The sequence below is a fragment of the Sceloporus occidentalis genome, unplaced genomic scaffold, assembly GCF_023333645.1.
Source record: "Sceloporus occidentalis isolate IW3139 unplaced genomic scaffold, rSceOcc1.0.p SCAF_164, whole genome shotgun sequence".
Taxonomy (NCBI): Eukaryota; Metazoa; Chordata; class Lepidosauria; order Squamata; family Phrynosomatidae; genus Sceloporus; species Sceloporus occidentalis.
In genome coordinates this window covers 1,714,621-1,732,953 of record NW_028317144.1, presented here as the reverse complement: position 1 = coordinate 1,732,953, position 18,333 = coordinate 1,714,621, and the positions used below count along the sequence as shown (strand labels likewise).

The 18,333-nt window shown below is 36.8% G+C and overlaps 1 protein-coding gene across 1 annotated transcript in view; it reads right to left on the bottom strand.

Moving 5' to 3' along the window:
• Window positions 1-4,090: 4,090 nt before the first annotated feature.
• Window positions 4,091-18,333, bottom strand: part of LRCH1 (leucine rich repeats and calponin homology domain containing 1) — an 82,050-nt gene continuing 67,807 nt past the window's right edge. Inside the window, exons 18-19 of the mRNA XM_089501133.1 lie at window positions 18,226-18,303; window positions 4,091-4,204 (exon numbers count right to left, since the gene is read on the bottom strand). Coding sequence (XP_089357259.1) covers window positions 4,091-4,204; window positions 18,226-18,303 — 192 coding nt within the window. The remainder of the gene's footprint in view (window positions 4,205-18,225; window positions 18,304-18,333) is intronic.

The window sequence follows — 18,333 nt, the reverse complement described above, 5'->3', positions numbered from 1 at the left end:
TAAGTGTTTATGGGATATACTGAAGGTATTTTGTAATCACTGGATCTGCTCAAGCTAATGGAGAAATGAATTGACTTATTTAAAGAAAGTTAAATAAAGGCACTAGACCTTTATAGACACTGGCATTTCAACGATGTAAAAATACTTCACCTTTCTTGAATTGTGGCAAAATGTAAAATTTAGAGCTGTCTTTTTGCGTGCTGCTCGAATGCCTACACGCTAGATGTGGGAGTTGTGTTTTAAATCAAGCTTTTTCTCGAAATGTGTATTTTGTAATGGGGGGATTTAAAGCAACCAAACCAACCAGACCTATTAGTTTGGAAAACCAGTAATGCACGTCTGTTCCAGATTTGGCATAAAAAATGGTAAGAAGCATTAACCACCGATTTCACGTACTGTTACTCTGAAGAGAGAGTTAAAATTGACAGTTTTTCAGACAGCTGATTTCTTACAATTATAGCTCTGAGCAAAAAAATGTGTTCATCAATGTTTTTAAAGCAATTTTTATTTTACAGCTTTTAAGTTTTACAGAATGCAATTTTAAGACATAAGCAAACAAACACTTTATTCAGAAGGCAACCTCTGAGAACGCCAGTACAAAGCCATTGTCATATGTACACATAAAAAAATATCTTTGATAACCGCATGTTCCTTTTATTACATCTTTGCTATTGTTACATTCAACGGTTAAAACAGCTCCCTGCGGTTCTTCATATATTTAAAGTTTTAAAACATTGACTTTTTCACTTTATCAATCATGCTGCTACAGAAGCACGTGAAGAATTCTGTGCAGCATCTTAACATAACAAACATAATTAGAGCAGAGTGAATAAACCACACTAACAAAATGAAAGTTATTTGTTTTAAACTCAAGTCTCATGGACTTTATTGCAATTGTGCAATTCATCCTCATCCATCATGATTAAAAATACTTTGATCTCCCTTCTATAAGACATATCTTTGTTTCATAGAAAAACCTTAATCAGCGGCACTGACCACATCGAATATCCCCAGAAATATCTGCCGTGCAACACTGGATGCTTTATGCCGCCCACTGCCTGGGTTCTACAATATTTGCTGTAGGGAGGCAGTGACAAGGTTGGTCAAACCTACTTCAATGCATTCGTTTTTCACTTTCTTGGACGCTTATTTTCTGCATTTATGTATCTTGACAAACCCTATTAAACACATTTTTTTTTGTTTTACTTTTTTCCAGTAGTTTAAAACCAGTGTGTGGGTTTTTTGATGTGATTAAACAATGACAGAGCTGCAAAGGTTTAGTTGCATAATCTACTAGGGGGTGCAATTCATATTTTGTCTAAGTGGAACATTATCTTTAATGTAGATCCATGATGCAGCTGGGACCCATTCCCTTTTTCTTTCCTTTACCATAAAATACAGGTAGGTATACACTCCTATTTACATCTATCTGTACAGTACTATGTTACCTTTATGTAAATAAACACATACAAATTAAAATACAATTTTTGTTAAAGTAAATAGCAATGACAGGCAGGTCTTGATTTGCAAAATAAGCACCGGAAACACTGAAGATGTGTTTGCTAAATATTGTCGGGTTTTACATGTTTTATAATGTGGTATGTACATTGGAGAAAAAAATACAACCCATCACTTTTTTTTATATATTCTTTATACATCCTGTTTGGAAAGTTGGGAATTCTATATGATGCTTGCTGTATACCATTTAGTTGAATTAATAACACCTTAACATAATACAAAAATTTTTTACACTTTCTATAAAATATTTTATATTAGACTGTTATGTGGGATTTTCCACTCCTTTTAACACGCACACTTTTCTTTTATAAATCCCACAATAAAAAGAAATGAAAAGTATTCACTGTAATAAAAAAAAACAAAAAAAACCACAAATCAGAAAAAAACATAAATGCAAGACAAACAGCAAAAAAACTGACCTCAAAGCATTAATAAAATGAGTTTCTATTTTACAGTTTGCACCCAAAAGGGTGAATAGATTTCCTAATAAATATTACTCATATATAAATATTAAATGTCTAAATGGTTACTTAAAAAAAGAGTGATCAAAGAGAATCAGTGGAAACAATGTTCAAATAATATTTTTACACACATAATACATTCTATGGACAGCAAAAATAATCACGTTTTCCATTCACAATTCTCATGTCCACTGTGATGATTAGATTAGCAATCTTTGAAACATTCCTACGCTATGTATACATCTGTACATGCAAGATTTACATTCTTTCGGTTAGCATCAATAGCTTAAGGATTGTATGTATACACAATACCTAGATCAGTAGTGTTTAATTTGGGTCTCGTTGGGGAAAGGAAGGATACAGCTTAACATCTGCTGTGGGGGCACAACTTCTCCACCCCTAGTATTTGATTCTACAGCCAAAATCCAACAAAGTAACTGTAAAAATACCAATTGCGCTTTGTTCTAGACTTTTGATAACGAGCCTGTTTAAACCCTCTGAAAATCAATTCTGTGGTTATTTAAACATCTAATTAGCACAACATGTCGATAGCTATATAAAACAAACAAACAATAAGTGTGCATTGTAATTAAGCAAAACAGGCTACTCCTGGTAATCCTGCTGATTAAAACTGCATTTAAATTAAAGTTTCTCTTGTATAGAGGATAAAACTATTGTGCTTTAGATTTATATTATAAGTGGGTCTGGTTAATAAATCAGTAGGTGAGATGCCCGGTCCCATAGCATATACCAGATTTCCCGTACTTGCAGATAGGTGAGGCGTTGGACCCTATAAGATACACTGGATTTATGATGGACAGACTAAAGTAGCAGGGATAATGACATTTGTCAAAAATGCAGATATAGCGGTCTAGTCAAGATAATGTGCTGCCGTGGAAATTTCTTTTGTCTTGGCATAGCAGATGTTAAAAACTTTTTTTTATCTGGTCCTTTCAACTTCTCGCTCATTTACCCTGTAAAAATTACATTGACTATAGCCGTGGAATAGGAAAATTGGCATAATTGTGCAGTGGGGGGAAGGTAAACATAGTTCACATATGCAACAAAACTAGCCAAGATAACATAGATCTTCACGAAGGGTATATGCCATACAAATCATATGACTGTTCCACTTATACCTCTCTTCATAACTGAGGATTAACTGGCACATAAATGCAGACACGATGATCCATTTGATGGGAAATGAAAATGGAGTTGGTTTGCTAATCCTGTGTGATTCGTGATTTACAGAGGGCAATTTTGTTGAATAAGAATGGTGCTGTATATTTTACATATAAGCCATGTCAAGTGAGAACCGTAATAAATTAGTATATATTAATTCTGCATTGATCTTGCAGGGAAGCACCATTCCTTTCTCACGTATAATATTGTTGGATATAAAAATGCATTTGTGTAAAACTCGATAAATGTTTAAGAGCAACCATAAAAAATATTTTACAAGCGGTTTGTAATTGGAATGTAAGGTAAAGCAAATACTAAGGGGGGTTCCATCTCCAAAGGAGTCTTACATTACAGAACACGCAGTAAATGAAACGAATGTTAAGCCGTGGTCACATCAGAGGCCTTTCATGGTTTTTATGGTGGACAGCGATTTGTGTTACCTACAGCCAGGTTTCCTAATTAAATGTACAAGTCCCTCTATTTTAACGAATTAATGTAATCATATAAATTAATGTAATGAAACATTACTGTGCTGGTATAACGATGCAGTCTTATATGAGACTTAATACGCTCAAACTGACCAGCTATACCTAAATGCAACGTAGACAGCATTCTCGGAAAATATGTTACCTTCTCTTGTATGTTCATTTAATAATCCCGTTTGGAGAGCAGCTAACGATGGATATCTGCCGGAAACAAATTGTTAAGGCCTCGTTGATTCATATTTTCTTTTAGATTATGTTTTTTTGGTTCAAGATTTGACACACAATACACATGTACTATTTTGTGCAAAATAATGTGCAGCTCTTAAATGCTGCTTTGGATTTTTCTCAGAACCCTCTCCTTGGAGATCAAGTGCTGTCTGTATCATTTAAGGCAGCCTTGAGGGTATGTGGTGCCACAGTTAAATTAAACATGATGCAGTAGTTTCATAGAAATAAGGCCTGCTTTGTAGTAGTTACATCCGCCAATGCTTGCACGGTGATGCCCACTTTCACCAAGCCTTTTTCTTCTAGGATGTGATGGGGTAAACACAGTTTTTCCTACAAAAAAAAAAAAAAAGGAAAGATGATAACACCAAAACTTCTTATGCCTTTTTCTTTGACTAAAGTACAAATCTGAGATGGAATATTCTGAAAAAATGTTACAGCAAAATGCAAGTAGAATTTAAAATCTGATGTAACAATGATCAATATGCCGTTTATACAATTTTATGCCTCAACTAAATTATCTGACTCCATAGGTTACAATTAAAGTAAAAATGTCAACCCCTTAGTAATTTTGTCACCAAAAAACAGAAGACCCACCCGATACCAACAATTTTCTGCCAAATTTGACCATTTTATTCTTATTTCTCCTCCATTCCTAGCCCGCTTTTTTTTTATACTGTTCCTCATTTGTGTCTGCCGATCCAGTTATAATTATCCCATTCTATGCGGTGTACTGTGGGAACGTCTATTGCTGGTAACGGATAAAGAGATGTTTATAAAACCAAGTAGCCCAATCCTCTCTTTTTTCCTGTAACCTCCCATACCTTACCTATAGATTTAAATGTTTTATTGCAAATAAATTGCAATAAAACAAATGTATTTTTTGCAGCCTTGATTCAAGACATTACTATAAACAAGTCTTTCTTATATATTAGCTTTTGTGCTAGGCTTTTGTAGTTAAAATAATCAAAACTACGGTGCTGATCAAGCATACTCTTACAATCTGATCTGAGCATTTGCAGAGATTGAAGAAACAAAAATGTCAACTGTAGATACAGAATACCTTGGTTAACTTAAAAGCAGCCCAAAATAACGGGGGTCCAGCATGCTTATTCCTAAATTCTTACAAATGGATGGAAATCGTTCAAGCTAATAATTGATCTCCGCCAAGAATGGGTATAAAAGGTTGCAAGCAGCACATTATCATTGACTGCCATAGACCTGTTGCAGCCACAATGGCCCATAAAGTTCATGCAACATGTGGATGGGTAGACCAAGGATATGAAAACCCACTGCTAAGGATTAAGCAGGCAACGATGGCCAAATAAATTGACCGTTCTTTACTGTAAAATAAAAATCCTTTGTAGCATCTTGTTTGTCTTATACTCAAGTATAGCCATAGCAATTTTCCTCCCGGTGCATCATTGCATGTCATGTCTATCAAAAATAGATTATTTATCAATGGGGATGCTAGTGGTCTAGCCTACATACTGGACTTACAGAATGTATATATTTAATATGTGGGGTAAAAGGTTCCGCTTAGCCTACAGAGCTGATGTTGTGTTCTGAGGGGGGTGTAGATTTGTTGGTTCAAGTAGAAAGAAAATTCTGAGTTCAATCCTGTGAATGTTATTTAAGATACAGCACACATTTTATACTGAAATTTGTGTTATTTCTTAATTTCTTAATATTGCACAAAAAAATAAGAAACAAGGCATTCTAAAAAGTGTATCTCATGAACCTTTAAGCAGACTGAGCTGACAAGTAAGAGTAGAGTGTTTCATCTGACCCTTTACTGACAGGCAATTTCTTTAAAAAAAAAAAAGCCACGCAAATCTTCTATTAATTATGTCTCACTGTCAGTCTGATGTGTTATGAAGTATGCCTCCCTTGGGGTTTGAAGCATTTATGCATCAAATACATCACTTCCCAAGTGCAGACATCTGGAGTGTAGCAGTCTCAGAAGGGAGAACTTTTGATTTTTTTGTTTTTGTTTCTGAGCACTCACCATTGTCCTATTTAGACAGAAATGCTATTCTTTAGCAGTAATTGACTGTTCGCAGAGCTGAACTTTAGAATGCAGACAGAAATGTACATGACAGGACTGGGTTCTATACCCATGAACACGCCATTACTCTACCTTATTGGCAGACAGATTCACAAAAGCAAGGTATTCCGACAGCATTTGCTGGGGCTGGATTCTCCACACAGCAGTCTGGGCATACGCCTACATTTTTGTTAGGGGTGACATGCATGCCTGAAGACATTTGGAGATCCGTGACAGAACTTTTCATGAGCATATATTACCTTCCTGCTTGTGAGTGAATCCAACATGGGGGGGGGGTATTTGTACTGTATTACACTATTGGTTGTGGTTTTATCTTCCGTCGAGGTATCTGTTTGCAAGATCGTTTGAACCAGGAATTTCCAGATATTCCAGGTTCTGTTTTATCTCGTTAGATATGTCACTGAGCGCACTTTATCACATTTTTTGGATTTATTTCTTGCTTTAGTTTACAGGACTTATGTTGGTTGTACTATCCTAGCCTTCTCCAGAGTCACTACTTATAAGCCACCTCTTTCATTGTACACCGTACTAATCAACAGGTCTTTATTTATGTTCTCTGCCTTTGATCGCTTATAATGTCTTCAGCACCTAGAATATTAAAGGCTTTATTTTTAATTAAAAGAGCTGACACCAATAATCTCCTCAAGACCTCATGGGTGTATTAGGTGAGGCACTGCAGACTACCAATCTGTCCGTACTATCTCCCAATTATTAAAGAGCACTCCAGACAGCTAGTGTGGCAGGAACTGTGCAGTCCAACACATTGTATATCTTTAAGAAAACATAAATGCAGGGGGATATTGATGCCCACGGGGGGACAGCATGGGCTATAGTGGGCCCTGACTGTTGTGCAGAGGAGGCGTAGGCTTTTTTGGTGGGAGTTTAGGGGGTGGAGTTGGGGGCAGGTTATTTAAGTGGCTGTTTTCCCGGGCTAAGGAACATTCTTGTGATTAGCTTACCTGGTTGCGTGTCCCACCCACCCTCCCTGTATATTTGTATTCTGGTTTGGGTTGTGGTGTTTTTGTCACAGTCTGCCGGGCAGCAGCTTGCCAGGTATCTAGGGAGGTTAATGTGGTGGTAAGTCAGTTGTTGGTAACAACTGGTGGGAGGTTCTGTCAATGCTGGGAACCTTAGGTCAGGGTGGGGGCATCAGGGTATGTCCCTTCCTTAAGTGGTATTTGGTTATGGTAATGGGGGTTAAGCCTAGCCCGGAAAATCGAGGCTACAACAGTCAATGAATTATTCAAGTAAGCAAAAACTACTGATGGCAGGAAACAGAGGGAGACTTGGATAGTATAGCTATTACAAACACTGTATACAAAGTATTCTGGGAATAATGGAAAATGCATTAAAATCCTATTTTGTTGCATTTCCCCATAAGAAAAATTGTTCAAAAGTGAGGATGCAAATACACTGCTAATGCACAAAGCTAGATCTTATTGAAAAATACATGGAGATGATTTGAATCATTAAATTGAATTAATTACAAAAGAGCAAGGGATAGTGAACCTGAAATGTATTTAGATTTGCTAAAAGAAAAAGGGTTGGTGATTACCCCTCTCACTCAAACGGCTGATGGGTTACTCCATACAGAGTACAAAATGCATTGTTGTTTTTGGTAGACCGAAGTGTTAAAACTTGCATCACAATCTGTAACTGTTACAAGGAATAGACACTGGAGTGTTGATACAACACTGAAGATGTGCGTAATTAAATGTGTCTGTCAGTGTGAGCTCTGTGTTACCATGTGTAAAACTCATAACCCTCTGACACTTAACTACAGATTACTTATTTTGCTACGGCTTGTCCGCTGAATCCCTGTCACTCAATTCCAAAGATGTGATAAGCAAGACAGACTTCATTTACTGCAAATCAATAATGTAATAAAAAGGCTTACCGACTGCTGCAGCCATATCAGCTTTTAAACCATCAGATGTTATATCCAATCATAGCACTGTCTAGCATTAACTATATAAAATGTTTTAAAGGGAAGCTATCACTCAAATTGTATTTACTAATAAACACACATTTCAAATATGTTGCTGCATGTTCTACGGAGAATCTCACTGTATGCTGTGTACCATCAATGCCTTGCCAAGCTACATCGCAAGAGTTAACATGGAGATGCCAAATCATTACAGCTGTGTTACTTCTTTAGATTAATAAAGCAGATTAATGAAACATACAAACAGGGCTATGTAGCTCAACGGCGTATTAAATGTAGACACAGCCCAAGTTGCCACAGCACTACAATGGTGAAGTCAAGTTAAGAGAAGAACGCATATGAGCTTTAAGAGTAGGCACTTATTACTAGAAGGAGGGCAGGAAAATGTACATAAAGTTTTGCATAGGTATCCCTTACTTTCATTTTCCCCATGTAAATAAAATGTAGTAAACTGATTGCAACAGTTGAGTGCCCTTCTGAGCAAGACTTTGGTCTTCAAACAGCATTACTAGTGAACAGCCGACAGCCAATATGCTACATATCATGAAACATAAAGCTGCATTTTCCATCTTTTTCAACATTACATGCTTGATGACGATGGATGTCATTTGCGTCATCTTTATTTAAGTGATTATGTTGCACACAAGGTCACATTTGATGCAATCATGTTTTGTTGTGTCCTGATCAAAAAGAGCCTTGCATGCCACGAGAACTAGCTTCGCAGGTAGCAGAGGATCAAGAAAGAGTACTTGCGTAAAACAAAGACAAGTGATTAAGTCACTGTATACGGAAGTGTTCAATTAAATATATATTTGTATTCCTTGTAAAGTTATTCCTAATTGGATGAATCCATCTCAATGTGTGGTAGGTTACTATTTGCTCAAGGTAATTTTTAAGATTGTCGTAGAACAATATGGGTTCAAACCGAGTAGGTTGATTTAAGAAAAGACTCCAAACGGTCCAGGTTTCTTACCCAACCGTAATACAGCCAAAATTAATAAGCCAGACCAAAAGCCTCCATACTAGTCGAACCAAACCTATTGCTGAGCAGATAAGCAGTGCACTCTTGGAGAGTGCACTGTTTATCTGCTGATCAATACAGTTGGTTTGATAACTGCTTTAACCCCTTAACGTCCATTGCCGGGTCAGGCACGTCATGCGAAACGGTCACTTGACCTATTACGTGCCTGACACGTCATGAGACTTAAACAAGCTTAGAAAGTGATCAACAATCACTTTCTAAGCTTAAACGGTGTTGCTGTAATGCCTCGATGTCGAGGCATTCAGCAACACCGAGATCGGCATCATGGGCCATGTCTGGCCCCTCCCCGGGGCGTCAAGAACCGGAGAGCGGTCACAGCCGCTACTGCCAGTGATCTTCGCCATCCGCAAGATGGCGGCCGCCCGGGAAAAAAAAAATAAAGTTGAAAAAGTTTGCTAGATGGTCTCCAGACCCTCTAGAGAACTCTGGCTCCACTTGCAGGTTGAATACAGGTACTGCATTCAACCATACAAGTCAATGGAGCCCAGCTTTCTAAAATAAGAAAAAAAAAAAAAAAAAGCTTAAAAAAAAACATGGTAACATTTAAAAATTATTATGCATCAGAGGAACTATCCAGTTCCAGCAAAATGTAAAAAAAAATCCAAAAAGAATAAAATAAAAAAATAAAGTTTATTATTATAAGCAAATGCTAAAATTAGCGCTGTATCTTCCCAAAAATCCTGACATGGAAGAATTTAAATAAAAGCATTTCAAATACCCAAGGGGAGTCTAATTTAAAAAAAATTAATTGTTTGATAGGGTAAATTGGAGTGGCCGGGCTCAAAGATAGGGCATAGGCACAGACTGACCGAAATGGGGGGGGGGAAGCGCACTTCCAAAATGTGGCATTTTAACCCCAAACACCAGACAAACCCATACATGTGGGGTATGACTGTACTCGGGAGATGTTCCTGAACACACATTGGGGTGTTGTTTGATAGTAATGTATACCTGGAGCTATAAATTTATACATAAAGTACAATTTGTGTGAAAAAAATACCAAAAAAAAATACTACCACAAAGTGTGGCAAAGGCTGGTGGTAGAATCTAATGCATGGAAAGGGTTAAATACTACCATTTTAAGTACCTTGGGGTGTCTAGTTTTCTAAAATATATGGTTTGATGGGGTAAATTGTAGTGGCCAGGCTCAAAGATAGGGCATAGGCACAGACTGACCAAAATAGGGGGAAAAAAAGCGCACTTCCCAAATGTGGCCTTTTAACCCCAAACAGCAGTCAAACCCATGCATGGGTGGTATCACTGTACTCGAGTGATGTTGTTGAACACATATTAAGGTGTTGTTTGATAGTGACGTATACCTGGAGCTTTAAATTTATACCCAAAGTACAACTTGTGTAAAAAAAAAAAATACCAAAAAAATACTACCACAAAGTGTGGCAAAGGCTGGTGGTAGAATCTCATGCATGGAAAGGGTTAAAATACTAGCATTTGAAATACCTTGGGGTGTCTAGTTTTCAAAAATATATGATTTGATGGGGTAAATTGCGTTGGACGGCTTCAACGATACCCGAAATGGCACATGGAGGGAAGAATTACCAGATTTGGAAAAAATGGTTTTGAAATAGCAAAACGTTACTTGTACTTAATGCTCCATAACGTGCAGAAAAAAGCGAAAAAACATAAAAACATTGGGTATTTCTTAACTCAGGACAAATAGTAGAATATATTTAGTAGGTTTTTTCATTAGCTTTTTTGGATGAGTAAAAGATTTTTGGGGTAAAAGTCAGAATTTTTTTTTTTTTTTTTTAATTTTTCATCATGTTTTATTATTTTTTTTAATGGGAAATTAGATAATATGATCAAAACAATGGTATCTGAAGAAAGCCCTTCTTGTCCTGAAAAAAAAAAAACATTTAATTTGTGTGGGTTCACTAAATGAGTGAGGAGAAAATTACATCTAAACACGAACACCGCAAAAGTGTTGAAACAGCCTCGGTCCCAATGGTACAAAAGGTAAAACACAGCCTGGTCCTTAAGGGGTTAAAGCATTGAGATGACTGGCAAAGGAACAGCCTTTACTATATAAAGTCCATCTAAATTGTTGAAATTAATTTTAAGAGAAAATAAAAAGTGATTATTTGGGGGCAATATCGTTAAGATGCAACATGCTACAAAGTTATTTAACACCAAAAACAACATAAAGACGTAAAACAATTTCCTATACACCCTAATAATAAAACAGTCCCTATAACTCATCAGATTGTATTTATAATATTTACTACCCGATTCGTCCTTATAATCCTTCAAACTTTGTTTTTATTTTATGAATCATAACATGGTCATTTAATAATTTGCTGCTTGAGAATTCCTTTGTAACCTATAATGTCGGCCATGCATTAATTGCAACAAAGGGATAAAGATTTTTCTTACTCATATTAGTATTTTGTGTACCAGAGCCAATAAATTCTTTTTTTACCCTTCACTTTGTGATTATTATTAGGATTACTTTTGTAACTTAGTGCATGAATCTGATCCGTGGTCTGTCCATGCAGAGGAAGACATTGTATTGACATCTGTTTATTTGCAGCATGCTCCCAAGCTAACTTTCCATATACCGGTAGTTGTTTTATATGTTGCCATAACAGGAAGGCAGCCCATGCTGTTCTAAAGATGCAAAAGCACAGTGAAGCTGGTTTGTTTTGTGTCGGTTCCAACTCAAACTTTTACTTCCAGAGGCCCTATTCCCTCATATGGAAAATAAGTTCAACTACGCTTCATGATGATAGGCTAGGCTTAGTAACAAGTGAGTTTCAAGGGTTTGCTTATTTAGAAATACGATGGTAATGTCTCATATAGCATTTAGCACAAAGGGAGCCAACTAGTATCCATCGAGCTTTTGTGGAATTTCATCTTCCAAGATGCTTCCATTATGATCAGTCAGGAAGTATCATGAGAGATGCAGTTCAACAACAGTTGGGTAACTAGATTGATTAACTATCACTGGGTGAATGCTATTGGAGCTTACTGTCCTTACTCCGACAGTGGATTGCTATGTAATATATAATGCTCAGCAACATATACTATATGGACAAAAAATTTTGTGAACACGTGACCATCACAAACATATATGAGCCAGTTGGACATCCAATTAAAAGTTGCTTCCAGAGGCACTATGCAGTGAGCAATGCTACAGAAGACAACAAATCGGCAGCCCTGCTCTGTGAATGTGTGGTCTACTGCTTTGTGGCCAAGCTGTTGTTACTCCTAGATGTCAATGTATTTAACTTTTGCACTCTGCGGCTGGCATGTTTACCGCATTAAAAGATGTGTGGTGTGGCACAGCCTCCATTGTGTAAATGGGCTGCTTGTGGCCACCAAAGATCTGACAAACCTGGTTTTGAAGCCTAGGCCAGGATACGTTACTGCTCCTAGACACTTCCAATTCACAACAGAGCTTACAGTGGACTGAGGCAGAAGGTCTTGTGGCAAAGGTGGTATTCTAGTGCCATGTTTAAAGTCACTGAGCTCTACAGTACGCCCCTTTCTACTGCCAATGTTTGGCTATGGGAATGTCTGTTAGCAATAATTAGGAGGGGTGTCCACATACTTCTGGTGTATAATACATCAGGTACCCTGCAGGCAACACGTGGTGAAAAAAGCCAGACTAAGTGTTTTTTGTTAATGTACAATAAAGATAAAAAGGGAGGATTAAATGAAGTACCTTCATAATTCCAGGAACAATGATGCAACATGCAAACAGGTTAAGCAGATACTGCATTCCAATGATAACTTAAAAGCATTAATGCAAAAAGGAGTATGTGTAGAAGACAAAAGCCTATCATATCCCAGGAGTGTAAGAAAGTAGCGAGCTGCGGAATTTTCTCTTCCTGAGCCAGAAGAGCATCAACAGTCTTTTGAATGTGGAGGATATTCAATTGAAGGATGTCATTTGGAGAGCAGAGGTCAGCCTGTCCGTAGGGCAGCCGTCAGAACAGAGAGAAACATTACACAACATTAAAAAGACAACACGGATAGAGAATCCAATAAAGCAAATCAATATGCTAGGGGTTAAGCTTAAGGAAAGCCTGGTACATGTGATTTCCACAACAGCAGAAACCTCTAAGCCAGCAAATTACTAGAGCACAAATGATAAAGTTCATGCCCAAAGGCATTTCTTTCAACAATGTCTATGTGTACACCAAACAAACATATATGCACACCATTTGAAGTACATTTACTGCATAAATCTGTTTAGGGGAGTATATAGATACAGGTAGATGACATGCTGGCAAAATAATTATTTCTACACAGAGTAAACATGGATAAAATAAAAGCAAAAGGAAGCTTAAAAAGCATCGCAATTGAATATGAGGTTGGACGCATGAAAACAAAGGAGTAAAATTAACGTATGATTTTAGAACCCGTAAGTGAACGATAGAAGAAGAAAAAAAAAAAAAAAAAAGGACTACATGAATTAATTTTATTGACCCATTCATCCCCTCAGGTATACAAGCCTGTGCATTTAGTTATTCAAAGCACGGAGGTATGTTTTTTATAATAATTATTCCATCTAGTATTTTTCTCCCTGTGAGGCATAGTGAGATGAATGACTGACTGTGTGTGCACTTAGAGATAGTGCTACAAAAAGGTCAACCAGGCACTCGCCATGGGTGTGGGGTCTCCTGGTGCCCCTGTGCATTGCAAGGTAGTGAGAAGTCTGACAGCTGCCAGTGGCATGTAGTCGAGGCTAAGGGGACTGGATTAAGATGTCACATTCAGACACTCTTCGGAGCACAGGATTATGATGTCATATATAAGTGCTATCCATTTATTTAAAGTATTAGAGTAATCATAATAATAATCAGTGCTAGTGTTGGGAAGACCTAATACTCCCCTCACATTTGTGGTAACCAGGGATTGTGCCAAAAAATATTCTTTACATTTTCCAAATTCACTAATATCATTAAATATATACACGTATAAAACTCACCAGTGTGTAAAAATTACTGGATGACAACTAATAATAATAATTTATTTAAATAATCAAATACACAACCACTTGATTTTTTTCTATAAACATATATATTATATTCAGTCACTAATTACATTATTAGGTCTTAAAATGTTTCCTATTATCATATAATTTAATAATATGAATAATAATAAATCAGCACAGATGAGCTTAGTCAGGATTTGGGATGTTTATGGTGCAGCTATAGTACAAAATGTGGTTTGTTGGGGTGGAATAGGGCAAATATTCTTGCACAGTGGCGACTCTAGAAACAATATATAGGGGGGGGCACAGAAGATACCACAGTCAAACTGGGGGGGGCATTCATAATTTCTAAAAGTAATGTGCTATGGAATTATACTTTTGGTATTGGGCTAAAATAATACTTGATCATTCAACATGGGAAGCCTGAAGCCACAATTGAGTGCGACTAATCCTTGAAATAAATATTATAACACAATAAATAACTTTTCCACTAAATGATTTCAGGGCCTTGAACGTTTTGTCCCTTGAAGTCACTACAACTTCAGGAGGGCATTTTATCTCTGGATAAATATAAATTAAATAATTCCTACTGTAAGTTAAGTGCCAGGAAACAGATGACCAAACACACACACCAACACAGGCTCTGTCACACCGACACCCACACACACACCAGGACAGGCTCTGCCACATCGACAACCAAACACACACACACACACACACCAGGACAGGCTCTGCCACACAGACACCCACACACATCAGGACAGGCTCTGCCACACCCACATCCAAACACACACACACACCAGGACAGGCTCTGACACACTGACACCCAAACACACACCCTAGGATAGGCTCTGCCACACTGACAACCGAACACACACACCAGGACAGGCTCTGCCACACCAACACCCAAACACACACCAGGACAGGCTCTGCCACACCAACGTCTATACACACACACCCGAGGACAGGCTCTGCTACACCGATAACCAAAAACACACAAACAGCAGGACACAATCTACGTCACAGACTTCTACATCAGGATGGATTTTTCACACTGCATTGTCATTTATACCCCCCCTTAGTGTTTTTGCCCCTTGTGTATTGATGCCCCTGCTGCCCATATATATTAATATTAGCCCCAGTTGCCGATAGCAACTTTTTGAGAGTTCCAACTAGAATCTTTTCTATGACACTGCCCTGCCCTCTGGTGGACATAGTAGACTCACGTATATTAATTTTTATAATTTTTCTGTTTTTCTTTAAAAGAGCTTGTGGGGTGGTGGGGTATAGAAAATGCTACACATTTTTAACAATGAAATCCATTTTCACATACGTGACCTCGCGTTGTGTAACCACGCTCTGTTCCTATCTATTATGTTGTGGCAAAAGATTCAGATAACGATAAAGGGTGGCTCTGCATACCTCTATAAATCTAAGTTACTGATGTTTCCTACAAGATTCAAGGTCTACAGGTTGATATGTTCTTACTAATGACCCATCTACTAAACAACTAAACTCAGTAACTAAACTCTTACTGACTAGTCAGCGATACAACTTCTAGTCCTGCAAACCCTGCTAATCACTCAACAATGTATACACACTTAGCAAATGTATCTCAGAATTTCTTCACAATAAATGCTTTTTTCAAATAACAACCACAGCTTGTCTTAGCAGTTAAATGCAAACCTCCAGGCAGCAAATCAAGGTCAAAGCAATTGCAAAACAAGATTGGGTCACTTAATATTAAACTTAAGTAATACATTTTCAGATCCCCAGATACAAGACAAATATGTCCTTTATATATACATTTAACCCTAAAGGACCAGGATGTTTTTTTTTCTTTTTGTGCCCTTCCTGACCGAGGCTGCTTTAACATTTTTGCGGGGCTCGTGTTTAGCTGTAACTTTCTTCTTTCTTGTTTTACTGTACCCACACAAGTTCTAGATTGTTTTTTCAGAAAAAAGAAGGTCTTTCTTTAGATACAATTTTGATCATATCTAATTTGCAAAAGCGAATAAAAGAAAACCTCCTTAATAGATTCTAATATTTGCCCTATGTTTTTTGCAAGTAATAGGTCAATGAATAAAAGTATCTGTCAAATCTGGTAATCCTTGTCCCCCTGTCCTATTTGGGACATCTTTGAAGCTGGCCAATTCAATATACTCCCATGGAATCCTATTTTTTTTGAAAACTAGATACCCCAGAGTGTTTTAAATGGTAGCATTTTAACTCATTCCATGCACTAATTCAACCACCAGCCTTTGTCCAAGTTTGTGGTAGTAATTCTTTGTGTTTTTTCCCCCCACACATTGTACTTTAGGTATGAATTTACAGCTCTTGGTATATGTCACTAACAAACATCTCAATAGCAGCTTCAAAGGTTTGTTGGGTTGTTTGGGAGCTAAAAGGCCACATTTGGAAAATGCATGGGTTTTTTTGGAATTTATTTTGACATCTGATCAGTCTACACCTATGTCATATTTGGGACATCTTTGAACCTAGCCAATTAAATTTAGTCCATAAAACCATACTAGGCACCCTATAGGTCAAATGCTAGTATTTTACTCATTCAATGCCAGAATTTTTGGGAAGATACAGCACTAATTTTAGCACATAAAAATAAATGACTTTTCATTTTATATTTTAGGACTTTTTTACATTGTGTTGGAACTGTCTGGTTCCCTTGATAGTGACATCACTGAAGAATTGTTTTTACATGCTACCACAGTTTTGTTTTTTTTTCAATTTTTTTTAAAATATGTTTTACTAATCATATTTTGATAAGAAAGCTGGGCTGTAGAGACACTCTTGGAAACTTGTTTATTTTTTATGGTGCACAAGGATAATCCAGGGAGGGCCACACTGGGCCCTTGCAGCAGTTTTCAGTGTTGCTAAATGCCTCAATATCGAGGCACTACAGCAACACTGTTTAAGCAAAGAAAGCAACCTTTGATCACTTTCTAAACTTATTGAATGCCATAATGTGCCAGGCATGTCATTGGGTAAAACTCTGCTTAGTATCAACATATTAAAGCCGTACACATTATCAATATTTTTAAGTAACACATTTTTGCATATTTATGTGAGTAGTAACTAAACATAAATGATATCTATACAATGTAATGTAAATGTTTAAATTAAAATGAATAATACAAATAATAAAAAATAAATTAGTATTATAAGCCACAATGCAAGCAGTGGTACCTAGTTCTGGAAATGCAGATTGGGAAGCCAACCTTTAAGAAATTGTTTGGTTTCATATTGCAAGGGTTATTTTTGGTGTATTTTTCCTACGCAAAAGTCCATGTTTTTGCCATTTTTACCAAATTTAACCATGATTTGCCTTTGCCATATTTGGCAAATTATACATGTTTTTTGTCTGGCAAATTATACATGTTTTTTTAAGGGCGCGTATAGCCTTCTTTTGACACCATAGAAATACAAAAAACACAATATTGCTAATATGTAAACAACCTATGCCAAAATTGAAAAAAATTGCAATTCCGATTAGGAATATTTCTAAAGAGTAGATGCTACCATTGACACACTAACCGAATTTGTGTTCAGCAACATTCCCGGACTACATTAATGCCTGACATATGCTGGCTGCTTCAACCACAAGGATTTTAAAGTAATCACAAAGTCTTCTGTGTTTTATCTTTTATAGGTCCTTTAACTGTCTTAAGCATGTCTACAAATTTCTAAACTGTTTTTTATAGCCTATAAATGACTAAAATATATGCATTTAAAATTCATTTTGTAGTGATCATTGTCTAGATATGGTCCCAACCATATGTAATTCACCCCTGTTAAAACGATTTAAGGTTTAGATGAGTCACTGATTCAAGTCCAATGAGCCTAAGAAGTTAGGGATCTATCGCGTTATAATTAAAACCAGTATGGAGTAGTACAGAAATACTAATACTGGTATACCACTACTACCTTCCTTCCTTATTTCCATAACCGGAGTATGTTGGTTAAACACTTCCTATATATAATTAATGCATCTTGTTCAATAAACAGTTAATATTGGCATATATTACCAACATGCTGCCCGCAAACATTTCAAGTTATTCATACCAAAAATTATTTTGAAATACCCTAGCATTTGCAAATAAATACAGGAATTAATGTGGTAGCCATGATTATGACCATGTTTTGCATGGAATGTTAAACAGCTGTTATAAAATTATTTTAACACACAGGATCATGAAACTTTTACTGCATTCCATCCTAATGCAATGTATTATTCACATTAGCAGTTCAATACACTTCTGGGGTTAATAGAGTTGACAATTCAGTCTCCGTCTGGCACAATCAAACTGGAAATAAGAATCCTTACCTCTGGTACTCCCATTCTTCTACATGCGTCTAGAAAATTTTCAACATTCCTTCTGCATTTGGCCATGCTAATTTTTGGCTACAAAATATAGAACATGAAAATTAAATC